At 40.5% G+C, this 24,248-nt stretch overlaps 1 protein-coding gene across 1 annotated transcript in view; it reads right to left on the reverse strand.

Annotated features, from left to right (window-relative positions):
* The window catches only part of adgrl3.1 (adhesion G protein-coupled receptor L3.1), a 150,629-nt gene that overhangs the window by 103,735 nt on the left and 22,646 nt on the right, over window positions 1-24,248 (reverse strand). The window contains exon 3 of the mRNA XM_079553088.1: window positions 1,824-1,989. Coding sequence (XP_079409214.1) covers window positions 1,824-1,983 — 160 coding nt within the window. The 5' untranslated portion in view covers window positions 1,984-1,989. The remainder of the gene's footprint in view (window positions 1-1,823; window positions 1,990-24,248) is intronic.

Genomic DNA, 24,248 nt, shown 5'->3' on the forward strand with positions numbered 1-24,248 from the left:
GTGTGATGTTTGATACTAGTGAGCTGCAATTTGAAAAACATGTCAATGCTGTGGTCAAAGCTGTTGGCTAAATAAAAGTGAATTTGAAGGAACAGCATTTCTGTGCTCTGTATAATGTATACTATTAATGCTATGCAACTTCGAGTTTTGCTAAAATAACCTAAAAGTTACAGTGTTGAGTCCTATATCTTTATCACTGCGAGACTGTGGCAAAGCCTTGGTGGAGTAATGCCTGAGAGTATATCGTGAACATGCTTTCTTGAGCTTTTTTATTTCCTTGGTTTTGGAGCTTTTCTCATGATGTGAACCAGGTGACAAAACTTGCAAGTGCAATAAATCCTATAGCCCATAAAGCCCTGCGGAGTCTTACTGGGCTGTATAAATAAAACTAAGATTTAATACTTCACCTAAAAAATCCAGCTTTTAGCCGGGGTTCATTTGAGATCCCCTTTGACTGAAAAATAAAAGGCTGTAAAAAAGCTAACATGCTAATCCCATCTATTCAGCCAGGTTAAGACAAATAAATCATCCTTCTTTGATGAACTATTTATGCTCTCCCACTTTTCTTTTATTCATATCCGCATAGCCCTGGAATAAATGGGCTCAATGGTGGAAGATTTAGTATTTTGCTTCTTGTGTGTCCTCCAGCAACACTGCCTTTGTTTCAGCTAATCCCTCGCAAAGTATAAACAGCTCCTATTTGCATACGTCGTCTTACTCTTTTGACATTGATGCAAATACCTGTGACTGTAGCTCGGGTGCGTACTTGCCTCCAATCACCTCTGTGTTAGTTATAGGTGCGCACATGTAGAGTATTACTCCAGTGTTGAATTATATGATGTGCTGGAAGTGTGTGTTGCATGATTGACGGGAGCCATTAATAGGATTAAGTCCAAGTGGGCCACAGCTCCCTCTAGGACTCTTCAAAGCCTCAAGTCACAGGAGGGAGAGAGAGAAACAGGCAGACACCCTACTGGGAGCGTATGTGCGAGCGTTCAGTGTTTTTGAAGCCAACGAGAAGAGCGGAAAAAATACTATACAAAGAGTGCATAGCAATAAGACGGAGGATATGCAAATGAGCCAGAGAGAGGCGGTGCATGTTTACTTTAGCACGTCATGTTTGAGTTTTGAATAAGGTTGTAAAGTCATCACTTCTATTTGGATATGTGGACATTTTTGCATGCACTTTTTTTTATATACATAAGAGTGTACCACTGTTGATTTAGCACAAAAAGTATAAAAAGAAACAGACACATAGTCCGAGTTTTAAAAGCTTGTGTTTTAAATAGAAACCACAGGAATCTGGGTTTGTTGACTTCTGTGGTACTTTTCAAATGCTTGAAACAGAAGTGTTTGTGGTTGTGTGACATTGCTGTGTAAACTAATTGAAGTTCTTCTCTGGAAGTGATTTGATTCGCACTCCTCCAAGTAATGTCCAATTTTATTCCAAGCCGCTGCATTAGGTTTGTGGTAGCTGCAAGCCCAGATATACAAAGGGAACTTGTTAAAAGACTTCAGTTAAAATCTAGGTCTGAGAACTATTTATGGCATTGTGAGGTGTAACAAATGCCATGGTGAAGGTCTGCAGAAGGTTATTTTTGTGTCATTCTGGGGCCCAGGTAAACGATGAGGGCTGAATCAGTCAACGCATCAGTCATAATTATCTTGTGCAGTATGTTGGCCTTTAATTTGGACTCACTGTTTACCCCCCAAACTATAAATCTAAAACCAATGTTTGAGTGCAACAAAACTGCACCAGAAAGTACAAAGATAGATATATTTAGGCAGCTTCGAAATAAGTGCAGTGAGGAACGTTAACTCACCTATGGCGATGGGAGCTATCAAGACGCAGAGAAAGAGCAGACATCTGGCCCACATGACGTCCGAGGTTGACCTGGAAGTAAATATGCCGGCACTTCCTGCTGAGCCCAGACGCTCTTGTGGCGAGCTGTTTCCCTCACAGCTCAGTGCTTTTGACACCATACAGACCTGCAAAAGAGACAGACCAAATTAGCTTTCCTGTTAACACACTATTTTTACATCAGCTTGCTGCAAAAATAGCTCGGAGTAAAATGAATGGCAAAGTAGGCGATGCACTTCCCAGTCAGACTGTTACCAAGTTTAGTGACCCTCCACATTAACAAACATTACTTTCATGAACTTAATGCAACTTACTGTAGCCTTAAGCCATAAAAAGAAATGGGAATCAATAAGCATCCGAGGCACAGAAATGATGCTGGATATAGAAAATGATGAGCGGGAATAGCTATTATCTGCTCAAACAAAGGCACACCCACGATTCACGATAACCAATCCTGCAATCACTGATACATTATGCAGCCCTAATTGGCACCTCTTCAATATTCAAAGCTGTCAATCATAATACAAGCCCCGCCTTCATTTCCATATGCATTTTATATTAGGGGCAGGTGTCTAGCAGTGATCCATGTAACAGTCTCTTCAGCTGGTCCCACCCATGGTGTTTTCTAAAACACATCTAAAAATCATGGTCCCACCATGCAAACAACTGGTGTCTAGACTGCATCTGGGCAAATTTCTATATTTTATGAGTCTGTGCTTTCTATCCTTGTCTATGAGCTGACAAAATCGATTTGATTTAAAAATCGTGTTGGTAGGTCAAATTGATTCATATTTTCCAAAAAAAAAATCTCTTATTTTTTTTTTTTTTTTAGTTCTCTGCCCTCTGCTCAGAGGAAGAAGGTCCTGCTGTTCAAATGTGCCAAGAAAAACAGAGCTCACCTTTTATTGCTCAATCCAAATAGAGTATAAATAATTCAGATGCTTTAAAAATTAAATATTTCAACTGGACTTTTTGTTTTGATTTGACATTGTATCAATTAAGATGTTTCAACAGTCTTTCAACATTCATCATCAGTTTGGTCTTTGAGACTGAGCACTGGTCTTATATACACAGCTGGAGGTGATGACCCATTATGTTGCCAGATAAGATTGTATACCTCCCTTTGAGGCAATTTGGATGTTTAACAATCTTTGTTGCATACTGCACGGTGACTTTCCGTTAGAGAAAGGATTTGCCTTTGCAATTTTGTTTATGCTGATGCACTTTAATTAAATGGCACGGTAGCGCAGCAGTTAGCGCCTCCGCTTCACAGCTAGAAGGTCCCGGGTTCGATTCCCACCAGGACGGGGCCTTTCTATGTGGAGTTTGCATGTTCTCCCCGTGCCTGCGTAGGTTTCCTCCGGGTACTCCGGTTTCCCCTACCACTAAGAACATGTGCAATAGGTGAATCCTCCAGCCAGGTGATCATCAGCCTGGCTCCACATGGGTCCCCGGGCGCGGCACTGCCGTCAACCACTGCTCCTGATGGGTTGCCCCAGCGGCATCGACGGATGGGTTAAATGCAGAGGACAAATTTCCCTACGGGGACAATAAAGTATACAAACAAACAAAATGGGGTTTAAATGGGAGGGGGGTCATGTCATATTCAAATGTGAATATATTATAATGATATAATAAGCTAACCTGTTATTCTGTTTTTGTCAGACAATCTTAAATAAATAAATACAATTCCACTATTAATAAATCCAATTGGGACTCTCCAAAGCTACCTTTCCGTCAACATCAAGGTCATCCAAACACATTCATTATGCAATCAGTTTAGCAGCAGTTAAACAAAACAATTTTGCATGGGCGTAGTTCAAAAGGCAGCAGCAGCCCTATGTGTGCCTAACCACTCCTGGCTCAGCGGGTGTGGAGCTGCTTCTGATAAACAGGCATGTCACTTGTGTGTGTGTGTGTGTGTGTGTGAGTGTATGTGTGTGTGTGAACAGAGCCACACAGACAGGGACAGATGGAGTAAAGCAGACAGCCAGAGCCATGGGAAATATATCATGTGTAACAGAGACTATTGATCAGTATGACCATATCGTTTTGGGCCAGCAGAGACTGAGACAAAAGCCAGCTATCTCCAAAGGCAAATTCCCTAGCACACTTTGATATTTTTAGAAGATTGCTTATAAGAAATGTGCATGTTTTGCATACAGTGGAAGTGACAGTGGGCTTATGTAATCGCTACAGTAGCATGTTTAATAAATACAAGTGCTGCCGACGTCCCAGACAGCAATACCCAGCGGCGCATGTACCCAGACGCATCTGAAGCCGTCACAAGCATCCAGTACTAGACACGACACAGAAGAATTATCTGGAGTTTTATTGTCTCTTATTGTCGCTGGTCTTTTTATCATAAAACTGTTTCTTAAAGACCACGGTAAGTTTAAATCAAACATGACATGAAAAGTGCATAGAGACTACAGCATGGCACAACGTTTTGACCAAGGGGCTTAAAATTGAATTGATCTCATGTCCAGAGAAAGCAGATATATAGCAGACTATAGACTAGTTTTGTTATAAATATGAATTTACATTTCTCCCAAGCAAATAAACGAATAAATAATTCATCTGCTTCATACAGGGAACAAACTGAGATGAATTGTGTATTCTGACACAATTAATTCAGAACCAGCGTGAACACTCACTTCATCACCTGCAGTCAGCTCACCACTGTTCCTTCCTTTAACACCCTTTTGCTAAGACAATTTAAACCATGTTTCAAAAGTCACTTTTACAGCATTCATCTTATTTCCAAGTGCAAATAGCAATTCTAAAAACTGTAATAAGAACATCGCAAAGACTGCTACAAATTAGATTTAGCAACTCTGTTTTCCTGGAACCTTTTGTTTGAAACCTGCCAACCCCAAAGTATGGAGGTCTACAAAAACATGTTGAGAAAGATTTAGGGCTTTATATTTCAGTCATCTCTCAAATGCTAATGCTTCTGGATAGTAGGGTTGTTAAACAAATATATTCAGAGATTAATCAACACTAGTAGAGATACACATTTGAACAGGAATCGACGATACTTTACATGGTCATGAGTTAGGGCTGGGCAAAGTTAGCATTCAGCCTCTCCCAGTAACTATACTTGAATATTGTAACTTTTCACGTAACTGCATTTAAAAAGGGAAAACGTGGAAGAGCTTGGTCACTTCTAACTTCACCCCAATTTGGAGCTATAGGACTATGCTGGGAGAGGCTAAATGCTAACAACGTCTTTCGTCTACTTGCGCAACTGAGCACATGCACAAAGACCAGACAGGTACGCATCAACTCGTCTAAGCTCAGGTAAGAACATATCTCAGTTACAGGTGGAAATACGGCCAAATAGAGCAGTTTTATTGATCTGTTATTAGAACAAAAAGAAAAGTCTCCTTCTGTTTTGTGTAATAGCATCAATTACACTTTGATAAATAAACACTGCGGATATGGTGAATGAAACAGACACTGTATAGAACTATTACATCAATGTATCAAACGGTTGACATTTTTGTATTGTAATATCACTGTTACAATGTCCTGAGTGAACTGAACCTTAATTTCAAATACATCACAAAATCTGAATACTTTGCATTTGGATCTTTTTCTCAAATTCGTGCAACTCCACTTCCCATAAAAGGCCTGCATTCATTCCAAAACTTCAATGACACAATGTCTCATCACCCATCAAATATAGTTATAATCTTCATTATTGAATACTATTTTTGGTCATGATCGGTGATAAGTAGTACTTCAAGTAAAACTCTTACTCAAACCAGCCTGCAGTGACTCATTGCCTTTTCCCCTTGAACAAACACATTTAAATTTTAAATAAAGTATGCTCCATCAGATGCACTGTGTCTCCACTGAGTCCATGAAGAGTGATTTCAGACTTGCTAAGCATTCTTGACAAATCTTCAATGGTGTCAGAGAGCTAATCACAATTGTCTTCCAACGCTCTATTTTTTCCCCTCTTTTCCCCGCTTAAACAACTCTACAAGCTGTCTCCTTTTTTTTTTTTTTGATTGATTGGTCCCTAACTTGGTTGAACATGAGCAATCTGACCAGCTGTCCCCTTAGCTCCACACAGGAGGCATACGCAGACATATGGCCGCACGCTACCACCAGTCGCAGCATTCAACTGTTCCATAATTCAGAGGCTCTTCCATCACCCCTTATGTTCCCCGCCGCATCACATAATTAACCCTCTCAGCGCCACCGGCATGCTCGCTGTGACTTCCTGGACAATAGTGAGCGTGATAACCCTGCAGTCATCCACTCTTAATGCAACATTAGCCCATATGCTACTAAAAATGGCTCCTAATGTGTGCACTTCCCATAGCGGAGATGGAACAGAGCCCACATGCATTTCTCCTCTGTGAATCTGTTTCTTTTCACCAGCCTAATGCGTTTATTGGTTAATACATAATGAACAAGCAGCCAAAGATGGTGTTAATTACCAAAAACATATGTGTTGCGTTTACGTCTGGTATTCGCCATTTATCATGGGCATAAGGTTGGGTAAACATCATTTGCTCGCATTCCAGCAATTTTCCTCTGTTAAATTATAATACAATCAAGGTGCGTTTAAATGGATGCAATATTTCAATAATGAGCTATTTAAATCACACTCTGGAGGGACTCTTGGTGGCGGAATCAGATAGGCAGCATCTGTGTAAAATCCGGGGCATAACATCAGCTAATAATCTCGATCAAACCAAAGCAAATAGCCAGTCCCTAGATCCGAGCGCTTTAAGTGATTTATCGGCAGCCTCAATTAACTCCCAAAACAACGCATGTGGCAATAATTATAATCAGGACAAACACTGCAAGATTATCAATTCCATATCAGTTTCCATACTTTATTTTATGCAGTACCGAGTGCTGTTTTTACTGTGGCAACTCCACCAGCCTTCTCCTGGCTGAATCCATTTTGGTCGAGATAATGTTCTATTTATATACAGCAAAAGCATCGTTTGTCATAACTTATTGTAAGATCAAGCAAAAGATTCACTTCAAGGACCAAGTATAAGGGACAAACTGTGGATAATTGTTCTTTCAAGATTATCATGGTGACACTATATGTAAAAGTACACCAGTAATGTTAGATTTTGACCATTTATAACAAAATTTTGAGCTGTTAGGAGTGGGGCACTACTTCAGTTTTAAGCTAAAAGCAGTACTAAGTAACTCATGCACCTAGAGGCCATAACTGCAGGTGTCGTAGCATGTAACGTTTTTTTACTCATTAATTGTCCGTGAGAGTAAATACTACGCTAAGAGAAAAGACAAAGGGAAAGAGGGATATTATACATCCAATAACACACAATGGAGATAAACTTTTCACTCAAACTTGGCTGTAAATAGTACTGTTTCAGTGGCGCTAGCAGTTAGCTTTGCCCGTTAGCCTGCTAGCTTCTTCGTGGGTTGTTTTCAGGCAAAAGACACCGGGGGAGATGCTTTAAGATGCTCATTGCAATAGATTTCATCAGGAATCAGGAAGTCCGCATAAAGACAATCTTGGACATCTACAATCTTGGACATCTACAACAACTAGTCATTTCCTTGCATACAGTAAGCCCGTTACAATATTGTGACAAATAAACACTATATAATATCAATTTAGGGTGCTGTAATGAACTTGTGGCTCAATGATCATTTATTGTATCATAGTGGGGTGGGACAAATGCCTTCAAGGAATGCTTTTAGTTGGAAAAATCCCTCTTTTTTTACCAAACTGTGTCGAGAACATTTGGTATTTGTTGCAGGAGCAGAAATCACTTCCAGTTTTCCTTTTCTGACCAACACGATCCCACGATTAATTATTTCACAGCCATTGCAGACCACTATCCCAAATAGTCCTGCCTTCAAACTGGTCTGCGTGTGTCCTATATTCCTTCCTGCATGGCCTCGATCTTCCCTTTCCAACTGGGTCCACATTAGCTGAGCTGCTGCTGTCACGGACACCACCAACCACAACTACCCTCATGGATACGGCATGCATCCCTGAACTAATTGATGTTCTGTGGACAGAGGCTGCCTGACCCTGCATATTTTGGGAATGGTGGGTGTGTTGCATGTGTGTGTTTGAGGTCCCTTAACGAATTGCGCCGCACTCATTCGGGCATTCTTTCCTCCACTAATGAGCGCTGACCGGACTGGACTACCTTGTCAACTCATGTCACACAAACACACACACTTTGGCATATCACTAGGCGACCAGTGCTCTAGTGCCTGAGCCTCCAGACAGTAGTGGTCCCCGAAGTGCGCGCTGTGTGTCTAGTCTCTGGAATACCATGAGAATACATGTTAATACTGGAGCATGTGTGGCATAAAAACTGTTAGAAGAAATCGAAAAGGAGAGAGTGGGGGGGAAATCATTGACTAGATTGTCACTTGACTTGACTGCATTTACATATCTGCTCTTGATTTGCAAATGAATAAAGTTTTTTTTTAAGTTCTGACAGCTCTGAAAGAAAACATGCTCATCATTATTAAAAATAATGAGTTCATTTGAGATATCTGAAGTGCTTGTCAGTGAAAGTATAAACCACTGTCGTCTGTTAGGGAAATTGTGTGTGATGCTAATGACAGTTATGAAGTTTTTGCTTTGTTTCTTTTATTTTTCTTTTATTTCATTTTTTTCTACCAGATAAAAACTTCAGAAATATCAAATAGTTTCACCATTTTTGGGCACACTGTGGAAATGCATTGTGTTATGGGTGCATCCAAGATGTATTTAAGGCGCTTTTTGTTCAAATGATAAAGAATTTAAAGCATTTTTATGTGTGTGAATATGCTAGTCAATAGCCAACCAATACAATACACCAACCATGTTGCATTTAGGGATGCACAGATCCAATACTGGGGTAAAAAACAATATCGGGTATCGGCAGCAATAATCCGATACTGAACCGATACCAGTTTTGGATCTCACCGTTTTTAAAACACAACTTTCACCAACTAAATCTTTGTGAATATGGGCATACCATACATCATTTTGATACACAGAACCTGGAGAATTCAATCATTGAGTTCGTTTTAATCTCTGCAATTGTATTTTCGATCACCGGGCAAAATGTTGCAGTTAGTATTAGCATTAGCTAAGGCTAACAAGAACTAATCAAGGCTGAAACAGAAACTATGATTGGATTGCCTAAAGTAATAAAATAAAATCGGTCACTAATGGAGCGGCCAAGTGTTTGTCTTTTAGTTTATGAGATAACTGATGTAACATAGGCCTGTAATGATCAGATCACTTTGGGATTGCTAATATTAAAGTAACCTAAAGCCTGTCATGTAGCCAAGGATATATAGTGTTGCAATAAAGTAAAGAGGACCATTCACTCTTTCACTGAAGAAAAGACACTTTTAAGGAAGTCTTGGTATTGGTTAATATCGAATATCGGCAGATACTAAAACCCTCAGTATCGGTAGCGGAATCGGAAGCAAAAAAGCTGGATCCATGCATCTCAAGTTCTATTACTCAAATAATATACTTAAGAATACAAAGAAATAATATGTGTTATGAATATAGTACATTTATACGGTTTAACATTTTACTGGTGTGTTTAATCTCTGTGGAAGTAGTCTAAGTATGAATTTTTAGTGTACCTTAAATTCACTAGATTGAAATAGTGCCTCTTTCAGTGTAGACTGTGGTTAAACAACAACACATATCACTTTGTTTTGCCAGCCATGCCCCACAGTACCCCTTCATTTCCCCCTCACTGTTCCTCGGCACTTGTTTCACGTGCTCCCTTTGTGCCGCGCCTCAGTCTTTTCGCTTGTTCATTCTTTGCTCTGCTGGAGAGACGGCTGAGCGGAACACAGCTCAGGGGGCCGTGCAACGTGTTCAGTAAAATGGCATGTGTCCGCCGAGCTACGCTAAATTACCTCCAGTTGGCTTGCTACTAGGCCAGGCTTAAGCACCGCCGACCAATTCTCTCCTCCCGTGCTTGTGTCAGCGTGTGTGATGGAAGGGTTTCGGAGTGAGGTTGTGTGGGTGAAAGAGAGTGGGACTTGGTCGGTGGGTAGCGTGGCAAATGATCACCAGAGCAGGTAGACGGACTGCGGAATGCTGATTAGAGTGGCCGCGCACACGGGTGATTTGTGCCGTAGAAGAGATGAGTAATCAGCAGAAAACCTGGTGGGTGTCTGGACTGTGACCCATAATGAGGGACATAAGGAATAAGTATATGCAAATTAGTGAGCCGGAGATATTAGCTTTCTGTCATTCAACATGTGTGCAGCATAGACTGCTCCTGTAGCAATTCTCAAGGGATGAATTAGGCCAAGACATGCTTTAGTGTTTAAAAGTACAAAGGTATTATGCTTCACTCTGGCATTACGAACTACGAGCTTGTGAGACGTCAATAACCTGGATATGCAGAATTTGTCATTACTCAGAATTAGTATTGGGGGTAACGTATTACTTTTTTCAGCAACTGAGGAAAATAACATATTACTTCAACAAAATATGGTAATGTATTAGTCATTACAAATTTAAGTAACTCGAGTTACAAGTGCATTTAAATGGTTTGTGGATGTATGGGGGGAAAAAAAACTCCCCCCAAATAAAATGCATCATACCAAATCACTGGTGCATAAGATCTGCAGTTGTTTGTAGCTAAATTTGTCAAAACAAATTATGAGATAATGGGGGATAAGAAATTTCTATTTTCAGTTTATATTTTGCCAAAAAGTAACTCAAAAGCAACTTAAAGGGACTATACGAAGTTTAAAAATGTTAGATCTAAGTATTTTCATCCCCCTACATGTACCTATTCACCACAACTGCCTCTAAAATCCTGCACTGTCCCTCAGAAAGTTGTTACTAAGGGTCCGAAGTGCCGTCATGCACAAGAGATTAATATAAGAAACTGCAGTTATGCGTAAGACAGTGGCAGTAGTGAGCATAAAATGACCAACTTGTATCTAGTCTCTTTAAACTAGTGTAACATTACATTTTTGAAACAGTAATATGTAATACAAACTTATAAAAAAAATGTTAAAGAGGGGGTATTATGCTTTTTTCAGCCACATAGCACCAGTCTATATCACACTACAATGATGACGAAACCTTCTGTTGGTCTGTCAATGCAGTAAATTAGAATAACTGCCTTGTATAAAATTGCTCTTTCAAAATGGCGTAGCAAATGACTTGAAATAGGCCTCTGTCTCTTTAAGAACCTCTGACCCTTTCCGACACGCCCCCTCCACACGCTGTCTGTGGCATCACAACAACACTGCGCTCGTTGTCTGCGTACAGTATTGAAACTACGATCGGTGCATTTTAATTTTTATTGTTGGAAAGGACCTACTGTTTATCACTTTGTGAACAATGGCCACACAGGATATTATTTGGAAACGAACCTTCCACACCGGACGCTTGGAAGGGGCTCTTGCCTGAAAAATAACTGCTGTTTGGAGGCTCTCTCTTTGCATCTGCCATGCCCTATGGATCTCTAACTATACCCCCATGGACGACACCAGGATCTGCAGGAGCCCATACCATTCAAAGACGGACATTATCTGTGCAGGTGGACAATGGTTTTTCGAGGTTACCCGTTAGCTTGTTATAATCGACTACAGCTCATTGTTGATGAAAAGTCTGTAATAAACCACAAATGTGTAAAGCCAGGCTCATTGTGTGATCATCGTAAAGGCTGCTTCGAGTAGTTGCTGCTTTATTGACGTTATTTGTGCATAATATGCTGCCTGTTTTCAATGAATGTTGTGAAGGTGAAGGTTGTTAGCTTGTCGCGGCTAATAGTGCCTTAGCTCCGGGAGAAAACCACTCGGCTACGACTCACTGTTGATGAAATGTGAGCAATAAACTACGAAATCAACAAGCCAGGCTCCGTGTGTCATCATCATAAAGGCTGCTTCAAGCAGTTGCCTGTTTTAGTGACGTTTTCAATGCATAATATGCTTGTATTCAGTGAATTTTCCCGTTAGCTTATCGCGGCTAGCTTGTTAGCTCCGGGAGAAAGCCACTCGGCTATGACCCATTGTAGATGAAATGTGAGCAATAAACTTCCAAATCAACAAGCCAGGCTCCGTGTGTGATCATTGTTAAAAGGTTCTTTATGTGTGTGGTGGTTTTATTGACTTTGTGTGTGCATATTTCTCGTTTTCACGTGATGACTCGAGGTTTAGCTTAGCATTAGCTTTCTCCGGAGGCTCTGTGCATCATCAAGGCCCAGCGCAGAACCAGACACTGAAATAAGCGTCCTTGTCACCGGTTTTAATCCTGGGTGTTTCGGTAACAGAAACACTGATGTGTGTCTTGGTAAAAGTCTGCTGTGGCTCCGGTTCACAACACATGGAGCTAATCCTCCATTATGACTCTGTTTACATCTTAGGGCTAGACACTGCGGGGAGGGGGTTCTGCTGAGGAGCAGTGGTTGGTTACTCGGCTGGTGACGAAAGGTCGGAGGCGTATCCTGGAGGTCGAGGGCGTTTCCTGAAGGAATCAGGCGTTTTATCCCTAAAATGGCCGCCATCAGAGTTTCTACAGATTACTCGAAAATACGTGAATGTTCCAAGGCAACACTTCAGGCATGGTTTTAATGAGGGAATGACTTAATAACATGATGTAAAGCTTGAAAAAGTCGATTTTGCATAATAGGCCCCCTTTAAGCTGTAACTACTAACATAGATAATATTACAAGTTTAAAGTAACTTGCCCAACACTGATAAATAGACAAAACACAACTAGAGGTATGTTTATCAAGAATGAACACCATAAAAACTAATAGCTGCGTAATAGGAGTCCATTATTAATTCTGGCCATATGAAAACATTATGGTGAGAACAGCTAAATATTGAAAGTATTTGACAAAAAAAAATGTTATCATGTCGTTGAGACCAAAGTTGTGTAAACGTAGATTTGTAGTTTGTAGCATTTGACCGAGAATCCATGCAGACTGCATAAAAACAGACAAAAAGAACATGGAAACTCCACACAAAAACGCCCCACCCCATGTAGGATTCTATCAAAGAACTTTCTTTCTTTCCAGCCATTGGGGTTATATAGTGGTACTGTTTTCTGCAAAAGCAACACCAACCCAAAAACTGTGAGAGATCTGAGAAAATAAAGCAGCAGATTTCTTGAAAATCTCAATGCAATTCCATAGCAACTCCTCCCTCCTTATTGGCCTGGCCTTATTCGGCCCTGTAGCTGATTAGCCATGGACAACCCCCTCGGTACAACTACAATAAAAAGTAAAAACATACTGTCAGTTCCCATATGCCCCAACATGTCAACGACCACAACATGTATGCCTACTGTTGCTCATGTCTCCTTGTTTTGGGATGAACATACAGCCCTCTCAGAGCACATTAAAATCACAATTAATAATGGCTAAATGTCACATATGTGTGGCGTGGCCTAACCTCTATGCAAAGTGACACTCAGTCATGTCCCATTGTGTCTTTCCCCTCTTTTTTTTTTTTTTTTTTCAATCTATGTAGCTGGTGCATGGAGGAGACCACCCCACTGGCCATACTCTAGCACACCGCATAAGTCCACATAGAGGGATCTGGGGGATGTGGGGACTAGAGGGGAGGTCGCTCTCAGTGAAGGAATGTAAACAATTGTCATCATGCCCTGCAGACATGTGGCCTCACTGGCAATTTATTTCATAGGGCGCTGGTAGTATTTCCTTTGTGGTCGCTGCAGAGCATGGCAGTGCAGAGTGCTAGAGTGTACAGCCTGCGAGGTATAGGTCACCCCCACATCGTTGACATGTTTTGGGCATTGTAGTTTCCATTTCAGGTCCACTGTAAAGAAAGATGGATGGCCTTCAGAGGTCTGATAACATGGTTTTGATAGTCCCCATGGCAGTGCAAGATTATTATATGTTTTTTTTTTTTTTCAGAGAGCATTCAAGAGCATGAATTAAGAAAATTGCAATAAAATACAATTACTTTCTTACCACTTTCTTGATCAGGGTTAAATGTGATTAACAGAGCCACAAAACGTCTTCTGTTTTGTAATCCTTAATCTCAAAATGGTGGCTGTACTGCCCTCACAAAAGTCGTGGCATATTGATACTGGCCGATGTAAACTCTCCCCTGAAAATATGCATTTATTGAATCACTTCTAGATTGCAGCATTTTCATGCCTCACTAAGTTTTGCACAGGATTACACAGTACTATGTGAGGGGCGTGTAAAATGGGAATGTCAAAAAAGGATCTTTGGAGACAGTAACATTAAAAAGACGTTAAAAGTTGTGTTAAGTTACAATGTACAGGCAGAGTAATGTTATCCGAAATGAGGTTATTGGTAAACTTGGCTAGAAAATAATATAAATCGACATGGTTACATAGAATATGGTTCTCCGTATTGTTAATAAAGTCATAAAGGGGCAAGTCACAACCGAGCTACAGCAATATAGCTCTCTATTCATTTGATTTATTCTGAGTCGCTGTTTGCTTCCATGATTTCCGCTGAATGTTTTGGTGAATGGTCGGCAGCAGCTGATGCATCCAGGGCTCCAACGCTGTTTTATAAAAATACCGATGTGTTACAGCGCAAATGAAGGAAGGCTCTGTTTGTGAACATTGTTTGTGCCTGTCATGGAACTATCATTGCTCCTTAAAATGCCTACCACAGGCCCCAGACGTGATGACATCGCAATCGCTTGTATTCTTTGCATGATCAGTGTCAAGCCTGGACAAATAAAGAACATATATAACACAAATCAATATAAAAGGAAATGTTGCCAGTAAGGTGCTGGAAATGTCATATGAGGACATTTCCAGGTCAGATTTTATGGCCTATTATGAAACCTTATGAATTAGTCATGAGGGAAAAATGTCCATTACTTAAAAAAGACACTTCCTTTTGGAATGAGTTTCCAATCGTTCAAAGCTGTGTGCCCGCCCACTGCCTTTTTCCTTTCTTTCTTTCTTTCTTTCTTTCTCTCTCTTTCCCTCTCTCTATCGCTCGCTGTTACACATTCAATGCCCGTCAGGAAACTGCGTCTACAGGGAGGCTCCAGCTTTGACCGGGCTGCTGCAGTTTTCGCATGGCTGCGTCTGAGGATGCTCCCCAGAAATCTGATGCACCAAAAGAACCACCCTGAAAATCCACCGCCGCCGACCTCATCCGCCTGGGTTCCTTCGACACACGCCCAGCGGCTAGACAACGGCGCTCGGCGGCGGACTCGCTAGTGCTGCCGCCTAATCAACTCCGTGTGCACTGGCCGCCCCGCGAGACGGGATGGGCGAGCGAGGAGAGAAAGAAGTGCAGAGGGAGGCATAAAAGAGGAGCATACAAGGATGAGGTCAGGGGAAGAGAGAGCGAGCGAGGCAGCGCTATGTGAGACGAGCAGAATAATAAAAAGACTTAATAACCTACAGCATTTATCTTTTTCTGCCCTGTCTGTCGGAATTTTCAAATATTTGGACAAAGACACGGACGGGGCAATGAATCATCCATCCATCAAGAGATGTTCAATGTTAAGCAATTGCAAATTAGGAAGCCTTAATTATGTATCATTTTGTGTCAGAGAGCTGGAAGACAGTCTTCATGGCAGCCGAGGGCCTTCCTGATAGTGAAGAGCAGGAGGTCATTGGTTCAGGTTCCCCAATAGGCAAAAACTAAAGCCCAGTAGTGAGTGTGCAATGAGGGCATTTGGGGTAAAGGTACAAATGGGGCCAGTTCTGACAGAAAGCAATGGAATTATTAATATACAGTATAGCTCGTGACTTGAAATACATTTGGCAAACATAAAAACCTAGGCATACTTTATTGTCCCTTTGCTTTTGACCCATCCTTCAAAGCTGCAGAGGCAACCTGGAGCAGTGAGCCAGCGCAGTGCAGAGTTTGGCAACTCATCTCCAGCTCTTGTGGTTTGGTCATGAGTAAAGAACAAATAGCCTATTAGTCTATTGTTCATGTTTAAGTTTGAAGAGGGATACAGGAGCACCAGGAAACCCTCCGAGACACAGGCAGAAAGTGCAAGATCACAGTAAGTAATCAAACCCATGATCTTCTTGCTGTGTGACGAGGGCTCGAACCACATTTTTTTGTGCTGGTCTCAAGGATGAATAAATAGAAAAGGCTTGCATCGGGGAGGGCCTTGGAAGCATTATGCAGATTGTCCTCTGCAATGAGGTGGGAGACAGATGATGATGTGTACATACTTCATTCGTCAACATACCATCTCCTCTCACGGAGCCCATACACCTCCGTGGCGCCTTAGTTAACTCGCCCTTTCTTGGAGGAGAGCTAATGGTTTACAAAACTGCCTGTGATACGATCAATTATGTCAACCGGAGGCGCAGTGATGTTGACACCGGTGCCAGGGCTGTTGTTCCCCTCCCTTTGCTCTCTTTGATTCATCTGTCTTCTCCTTCTCGCCACCCTCTTTCCCCCTTTACACCCCACCCCCCTCCCCCTCCTTCACTCACCCCTCCTCTACACGCACGCTCTCTGTGCTCCAAACCCAGTACTGTCACAACGGATCCATCAAAGATGTGCTTTTAAGCCAGAGGCAGGGAGAGGCTAACTTTGAATGTGTATGTGTGGAAAGTTGTTCTTACAGTATATTCAGCCACCTCAGCAAAATGAATGATGATGCATAGAGGGGGAGGCTCCTAAATAGGATGCACATGACACCAGTGGGATAGATTAGGCCTGGTTTAGTGCCTTTTTGGGTACAAACTGTCAGCGCTTCCATATTCTGTTTACTGCTTCTATGCTGCAATTTGACACGTCCTGTCAGATAAAGCTAAAAATCCTTTTCACTGTTTTTGTGCTTCAAAATAAGCTGGCATCACATATTTTGGGGCTGACTTTGCAATAAAGCCATGACAGTCTTTTTTTTTTGTATATATACTCCAATCAAAGTCATTAAAATACAAAGATAATCCCCCCCAGTAAAAAAACAATTTTAAACTAAATTGGCAATTTTATGTTTTTTTTTTAAATTGGTTTTACTATGTGCTGATTTGTTTCATTAGCTTCTAACTCAAACTGCATAGGTCGGTTTTTAGTACAATTTTCAGAAAGGTGATCGAGATAGAAAGCATTCTATTTGGTTGTGATCCAGAGCATTATCCTCTTTCACTGCGGAGTCACCACTGTTGCCCATTGCGCAGTATAAAGAAATAAAGTTTTAGTTACTAAATATACCGGTAGCAATAGTTTGCATTTAGGACATATAAAAGCCTTGAGGATAAACTAATTTCAAAAGCCAGCTTAAGATCATTATATGCCCCTAAAAAAAAAAACTGACATAATCTTAGTGTCAGACTGAATTCCTTGAAAGCATACATTTACAGTATTTCATCCCTCTTGACAACTCTTTTTTTATTTTATTTTTTACATAGCACAAAATATTCTCTCCAAAACTTTAGGATCAATTTGACTCAGCAAATAAAGTTATGTCCAAATGCTAATCCCTGAGACTATAAAACAAGGGATAAAAGAAAATGCTACTGCTTGCATATGAGAACAGATCTGAACTGTGTATATCAAAGTTCTGAAATATTTATTCATAAAAAAGGCTTTCTGGGGCGGTAGTTCATAATTTAATAATGCATAAGCACCAACACGGGTGTATAAATATAAAAGGAGAAAGTTGGCGCAGGAAAAGGCCAGTGGAAACAGAGTGATGTAGTGGAGGAGAGTACATTCATTTGCACACTTGTCACCTTGACTTGAGTGAAGAAAATGCCCCATAGACTGAATAGATATTAGCTTCACAGATACGTGGGATCGTGGTGAAGTGCGCCAGTCTTTTCAAGTTGAGTTGACAGCAGAGCAACACGGCCGACGAGGTGTGTGAAACATCTCCTGACATGTGTCCACATTGATATGGGAATATTTGTCAGCAAACTCTTTACTTAAGATATTACAATGCTTTCAACACTCTGGAAAATAGGAGAATGAAAACATTTATGCTAAATGTTTATGCTAAATGTTTTCATCAAAACAAGCTTTGTCTTCGTAAACTTTTATGCTAAAAGTTTACGAAGACAAAGCTTGTTTTGTCTAAAAAAAAAAAAGTTGTTATTATCATTTACTGGCTTTAAAATAGTTTCAACAACACAACTAGACAGCTTTTTTTCTTTTATATTTGTGTCTATGTTTTATCAATACTGGCAAAAACTCCTGCAGAGCTGTGACTGCACTTTCACTTACAGACCATATGACTATGTGCATTGAACCTTCATCAACCTACCCAACTACACTACACATCATGTCAGGTGACTTAACATATGTTATAAACCTATTCTGGAGCAATATCGCCTCAATACATATCCACAATTTCTTTATATAATAGTATTCAGTTCCTGTACGGTGCGCCATGATTGCCAAGCAGTTATTTCCCCCACCGCAACAGTTGCATTTTTGATCAGCAGCATCCATCACGCAATAGCTTTTCACCCGACAGTACAATGAGCTGCAATGAGGAATATACGAAGGCTGATTTCTGAAGCAATCAATGGCGACAGGGAAGGTAAACACAGAGCTAAATGTCACCCATGGCCACAATATCGCCTTGGTGGAAGCGCGAGAGCCAAATAACCAAAATCAATAATGCAATCATTTCATATTCAAATCATGTCAGCGCTGAGGTCCAGATCTTATTGCAGTTTCATATCTCTATGTAAGCCTACCTGTGTGCCAATCAAACAAAGCAGAACACAGTCCTTGAGAGCAGTAGGGGGCTTCAACATAGAACATCGTATGTCTTTTATTTTTATGAACTTGCATTCATATTGTATAACACTGTATGGACGTGTGATATAGTGCATGAAAACCATTAGGCCAAATGGAATGGATATCTCTATTATACAAATACTATTTGATTCAATACTATCTTGCTTCAATATATGACTGTATACTGTGTATCATTAATGGCTTTACCTCTCTTATAAAAAGCGGTATTATGTATGCTATTTTTGTTGCAGGTGTTAATGGAGTAATTAAAATATAATATGAAAAAGCCATGTTGAGGACAGAGGGTCTTTTGATGTGGGATGCCTTCGGGCACAGTTGTCCTCTGAGTGGTATACATAATTAGTAACATATAGATAAAAATAGATCTACACGCACATACATGTTGAGAAAAACAATGTAGGCAGCATGCAGCGACTGCAGTTTCCACCGGAACCATCTTTGATCATATCCACGAATGAATAAATTCATGGCTTTGACTATGTCTTCGAGAACAAGACCTATATGTGATTGGTAAGATGAGATAGCTGCAAATCACAAAATGAATAAAATAATTGTTATAACAGATAAGGGGTGTCACGATTTTACATTTTTTGAGTCACGATTATTGTGAAAGAAAATATTGAGGTTTTACGATTATTCATCATTCAAACAACTGATTTTTTTTTTTAAATGCTCTATAATTCTTTAACTTACAATCATTGTTTCTACCAATAAAAAAGGCTTTAAAACTACATTGGATTAAAAAAAAACATTGAATAATAAAAAACAATGTTACTTGCTACTTTATAATTATTGTAATAATAATAATAATAATTATTATTATTCTATTAAATTATTAGGCCACAATCTAGGCTAGGTTTTATGTTATCAAAACTTATGCTGCCCTGCTTAATTCTTGTCAGATGTTTTGATGAACAGACTACAGAAGCAAGTATCTATACTGTAAAGTGCACTAACAGGACTCGCTTGAAAGCTGGTAATCATGTGTGTGCGCACTTTCACTTTCCTTTCTATTTCTTACGCTGAAGCAGTGTGGAGCACATTAGCTTTTTGTTTGCATCATAAGCCAGTTGTGGCGGCTATTTCCAAACATTATTTTCAAACTTTATTGGGAATTATGCAGTTTGTTACCTTGACTTGGACATTTACAGTGAAGGATTATCTCGAAGATGTTGCTTCATATTGGACGTATCGGCGCCTTTTACTGCAACTTAATAGCGCAAGGCTTTGCATGTAGAATGCCAATAAGACGCACGAGGCTGTGCACGATGTCAATGTAAAAAGGAGAGCGAAGAGGAAGCAGCAAGCGCACACCACACCTCAGTCGACCCCTTTTTCCCTTGCCCTCAGGCAACTGGTGAAAGCACTGGCTGTTTGTGCGCAAGATTCCAACTTCGTCTTGAGCAGCGCTGTAGTTGCGCCAGGCGGAAGATTGGGCCCAATATATTAATTTTGAGCCACTTTAATATTTGTTAAGGATTATTATTTTTTATAATTGGGGTTTGCAACTCTTGCACTAAAACCTTTTACACTATGCATATCGTTCATCTGACATCTGACATGAAAAATGGCAGATGATCAGAGTGGCATGATTGGCTGTAATCTACGACCGAATCCCACTTCGCCATTTATGAAGTGGGATTAGTTTAGTTTAGTTTTTGTTTGCTGTAGGTTACTTTCAGAAGATCAACAAAATTCTGCTCTGCAGGGTCACCACAAAAAACTCAAAAATTCTTGACCAACTAAAGTTTGAATTTTATTTTTTACACCAGGCTAGACAAACAACCCTCTGCAGTGTGATATGGATGATTGAACTGGGTAAACAGACACTCGGAGGCCAAACATCTGTGACTGCATCTGCTCATCACAACAACGGAAATTCACATTCAACAATTATCTCCAACTGAATAGCACAATGCCACGAGAAGAAAGCAGTAGAAGTAAAGTGCTGGACTTGTTTGTTGCTTCATAGAGCCACTTCACACAAATAAGACGATGTATTCTTTCAGGAATACAGTGGCTGTAAATAGCGTCTCTCTTTACAAGTTGTTGACAAAGAGCATCTCTGTGGGCTATTCCCTTCAGTGAGAGAGATATGTGCGCCAGTCCCCCGGTCCCTCATCATGATCCAAGCAGGGAGAAAGTGCACAAGAGGGACGCACTATTATCCTCCGTCAACAGGATGCACTGCACTGTACACATTATACAGACGAATACAATATAGAAGCCTTGAAGTGTTGTGCAAACTGTTAGGAACAAATGTAAACAGCTATAGTATTTTCAATATCATAGTACAATATTGAATAAAAAAGCAATAATTGGTTACTATTTAATCACAAGATGGGATGATATTTATTATATTGTGCTTCAATAGAAGCTGAAATTCAAAATGCTTTATTTACCAGAAATTAAACCAGAACTAAGGCTTAACCAGTAAAGATCAATCCAAGGTCTAGGGTGAGAAGTTTAAGTTGTAGTTTATTAGCCACCGAAAGAACATTTTTTGTCTGGATTTGACCAATCCTTCAATGTCACATCACTCTCATGGGCAAAGTGCCAGAAGCAGTGGGCAACCGCAATAACACTGGAAATCTGTCTGTCATAACAAATCACAAGCACCACTGCATTGCTGTAGCATAATTAAAATAAATAAATAAATAAATAAATAAATAAATAAATAAAACAAGACAAGAAAGCTCGACATTTTTGTAATATTGAGGTCTAATTTACTGAATTTACTAATTTCTTACAATTACAATTTAGTCAAGGTTATCATACATTGAGAATGCGGACTGACCAACATGAACCAACTGTAGTATCAAGGACATAAATATTTGGATATGATGAATAACTCAGGGTGTAATATATGTAATGTAATGAAAATGTTATCAACATAGGCTTTTATTTATCATAGCCACTGCAAGTAATTAGCATATGAGCTAAAGGTTACATCAACTCACAGCTATAACATGTCCACTTTATCATAAGGCAGATTACTGCGGCTCAGTGGCTAAGAAAGAACACATCATCGTCTGCATGAGTGACTCTGGAGAAGGCAATGGAGGCTCGGCCGCGCTGCATTCACACATTAGCGCTGTCACACCTGGAACTGTCTCGCACCACTGGACGCACTGAGCCGTCACTCTGCAATGGAACAGCTAAAGGTTAAAAACCCAGAGGTCGCGAGCCCCTGATGGCAGCTGGAGAAGGATTTCAAGTGGATTTTCGCAGCTACTGTACTAGTCAGATTTGGAAAGTGTGACCTTTCGAGTCACAAGCTCATTTCCTCTGAGCCCGATCTGTTACTGTGGGTCAATACGCCACTGCCAAGGCTAAGTGTGATGCCATGCTACACGATAGCAGCCACTAGTGTTAACGCTGCTACTCCTCGCAACTAGTCACTCCGCATGGTTGACTGAAGAGTTGAAAAATGTAGCACCGTGAGGAAGACATGCAAGTTTTTGAAGAAAGCATAAAGAAAGCATCAATCAAACTTGAAATTACAGATAAGCATGGAAATCTAAAGAGACCTCAACCAAGTCACATGCTTCTATAAAATATAGGGTTCAGCCCACAAATGTTCAAACTTATGGTTTTCTAATCAAGCAGTGGAATCAAATGAAGACAATGCTAAAGAAATCACAAAGTAGCAGCCTTTTTCACACAGCCTAAAAAGTGTTGTGTTGTAATTAGTAAATAAAGCTTGCACCCACATTATCTCCAATTTACACCTTCCCTTTGTTTATAATGACATGATCGTATTTGCATTAATCTCTGATTAAGACAAGTGAGTTTGGCATATCGCTCAGCATCAGCGGTTACTGTATCTACACCGTCCGGCAGTTAGTCGTGATGTAACAGCTTCACAGATAAAAGCAATGTGTAAATGTTGCTAACAGTGGTTGCTTGGCATACTGTTTTTCTTAATTCCTCCTTAGTTTCTTCCTCCGCTACAGTATGTGTCAGGTCTAGTGTTTCACAGACATCTGCTTTGTGCCCAGGCCCTCCTCTGTGTGTTGGTCTGCGCGCGTGTGTGAGCCCGTACATGGGTGCACACAAGGGAACACGACTCAGTCTAATTGCAACGGGCCCATCTGCTGATTCTGGAAAAACAGGCTTCAGCCCCATGCACACAAACAGAGGGGAGAAAGATGCAACACGCACACACAAGGCTCACTAAAGTGTCGGACTCAAAGCCTTCAACTTGGACCCTGCACAGCATTGAACGACATGCTTTACAATATGCGCTCTATTGTGCGCGGACAAAGGGCCTTGGAAGGGAAGCAAAGGTCAAATTACAAGACAATACGCCTTTTATGCACAGGCCAGAGGACAGAGGGCCAGTGAAGAGTGCTTGGTTTGACATTAGGTACAAAATGAAGGGCTGTAAGTGGATCAATGTGTTTTTATTAATGAGAATGTTGTACCAATTCAATAGGATAGTGAAGGGGCATTCAGACATGTAATTTACAGATTTGTATTAGTACTATTACTGCCAGATGTTCTGGTCCAATCATTAAGACACTGAAATTAAAAGCAAAAATCAGTGATTTTCTATCTGATACGTGACACTAACTTTCAAGAACTTATGTTCATGTTGATACTTAAAGAAGAACTAAATAACTTGTTTGCCTTAATAAATCCTTTTCGTTGTTCCCCCTGGAGGTAAAATAAGTGTTAATGGGATGATTGGGGGAGTCTTTCATCTCCCCCTAATGTCTCTGGTCAGAAAACCACAATTGCAGCTTCCCTGCCTCCGGGTTGGAGGCGCAATACACACTAATAGAACCAAGAAGAAGAAGTTAACAGGCTAACTGGCAAAGCTAACTGCGGGCGAGCGCCACTTACACATTATTTACAGACAAGTTTGAGTGAAAAAAAAAATCTCCATTGTGTAATTGGATGTACAATATCCCTCTCTCCCTTTGTCTTTTCTGTCAGCGTAGTATTTACTCTCAACAAATACAATTAATGAGTAAAAAACCACAACATGCTACAACACCTGTAGTTGCGCTCATGGCCTCTAGGGGCATGAGTTACTTAGTTCTGCTTTAACATATACCATCCACTAACGAGTGCTATGCAAAAGTAAATCAGTGTTATCATCAGTGGTATTCCCCGTATCAGTAGGGCAGTCAAATCACAATAGGATTGAAATTGCACTTTGATTAGTTCTTGATTTGATCTGCCATTGTGTCAATAAGTTCTGCTAGTGGTGCATTATGTAACTTTTTTATGTGAAAAAAAAAAACATTTTAATTATTGCGTATTTGACCTTTTAGTGATCTGTGGCTGCTGAGTGGTTGGCATGGCACCTTTACTTTCCACCACAGTGGCTCAAGGTTCAATTGTTTTTAGAGTGTCTGTTAGTGTTCACTGCTGGCGGACCCTCTCACCAGAAAATCCATCCTGGAGCGTTGTAGAGGTAGTTACTAACAAAAAAAGTTTCATAATGCACCTTTAATGGATTGGTCTGCATTTGTCCAATTCTCAGTGCCACTGGGGCGACATGTCGAAGCAGTGGGCAGACACTGTACGCAGGCGCCCGGGGACCCATGTGGAGCCATGCTAAAATATCAGAAACCCCTGGCTGGAGGATTAACCTATTGTACATATTAGTGGTAGGGGAAACAGAAGTACCAGAAGGAAACCTATGCAGGCACAGGAAGAACATGCAAACTCCACACAGA

The sequence above is a fragment of the Gobius niger genome (genome assembly GCF_951799975.1).
Source record: "Gobius niger genome assembly, chromosome: 3".
Lineage (NCBI taxonomy): Eukaryota > Metazoa > Chordata > Actinopteri > Gobiiformes > Gobiidae > Gobius > Gobius niger.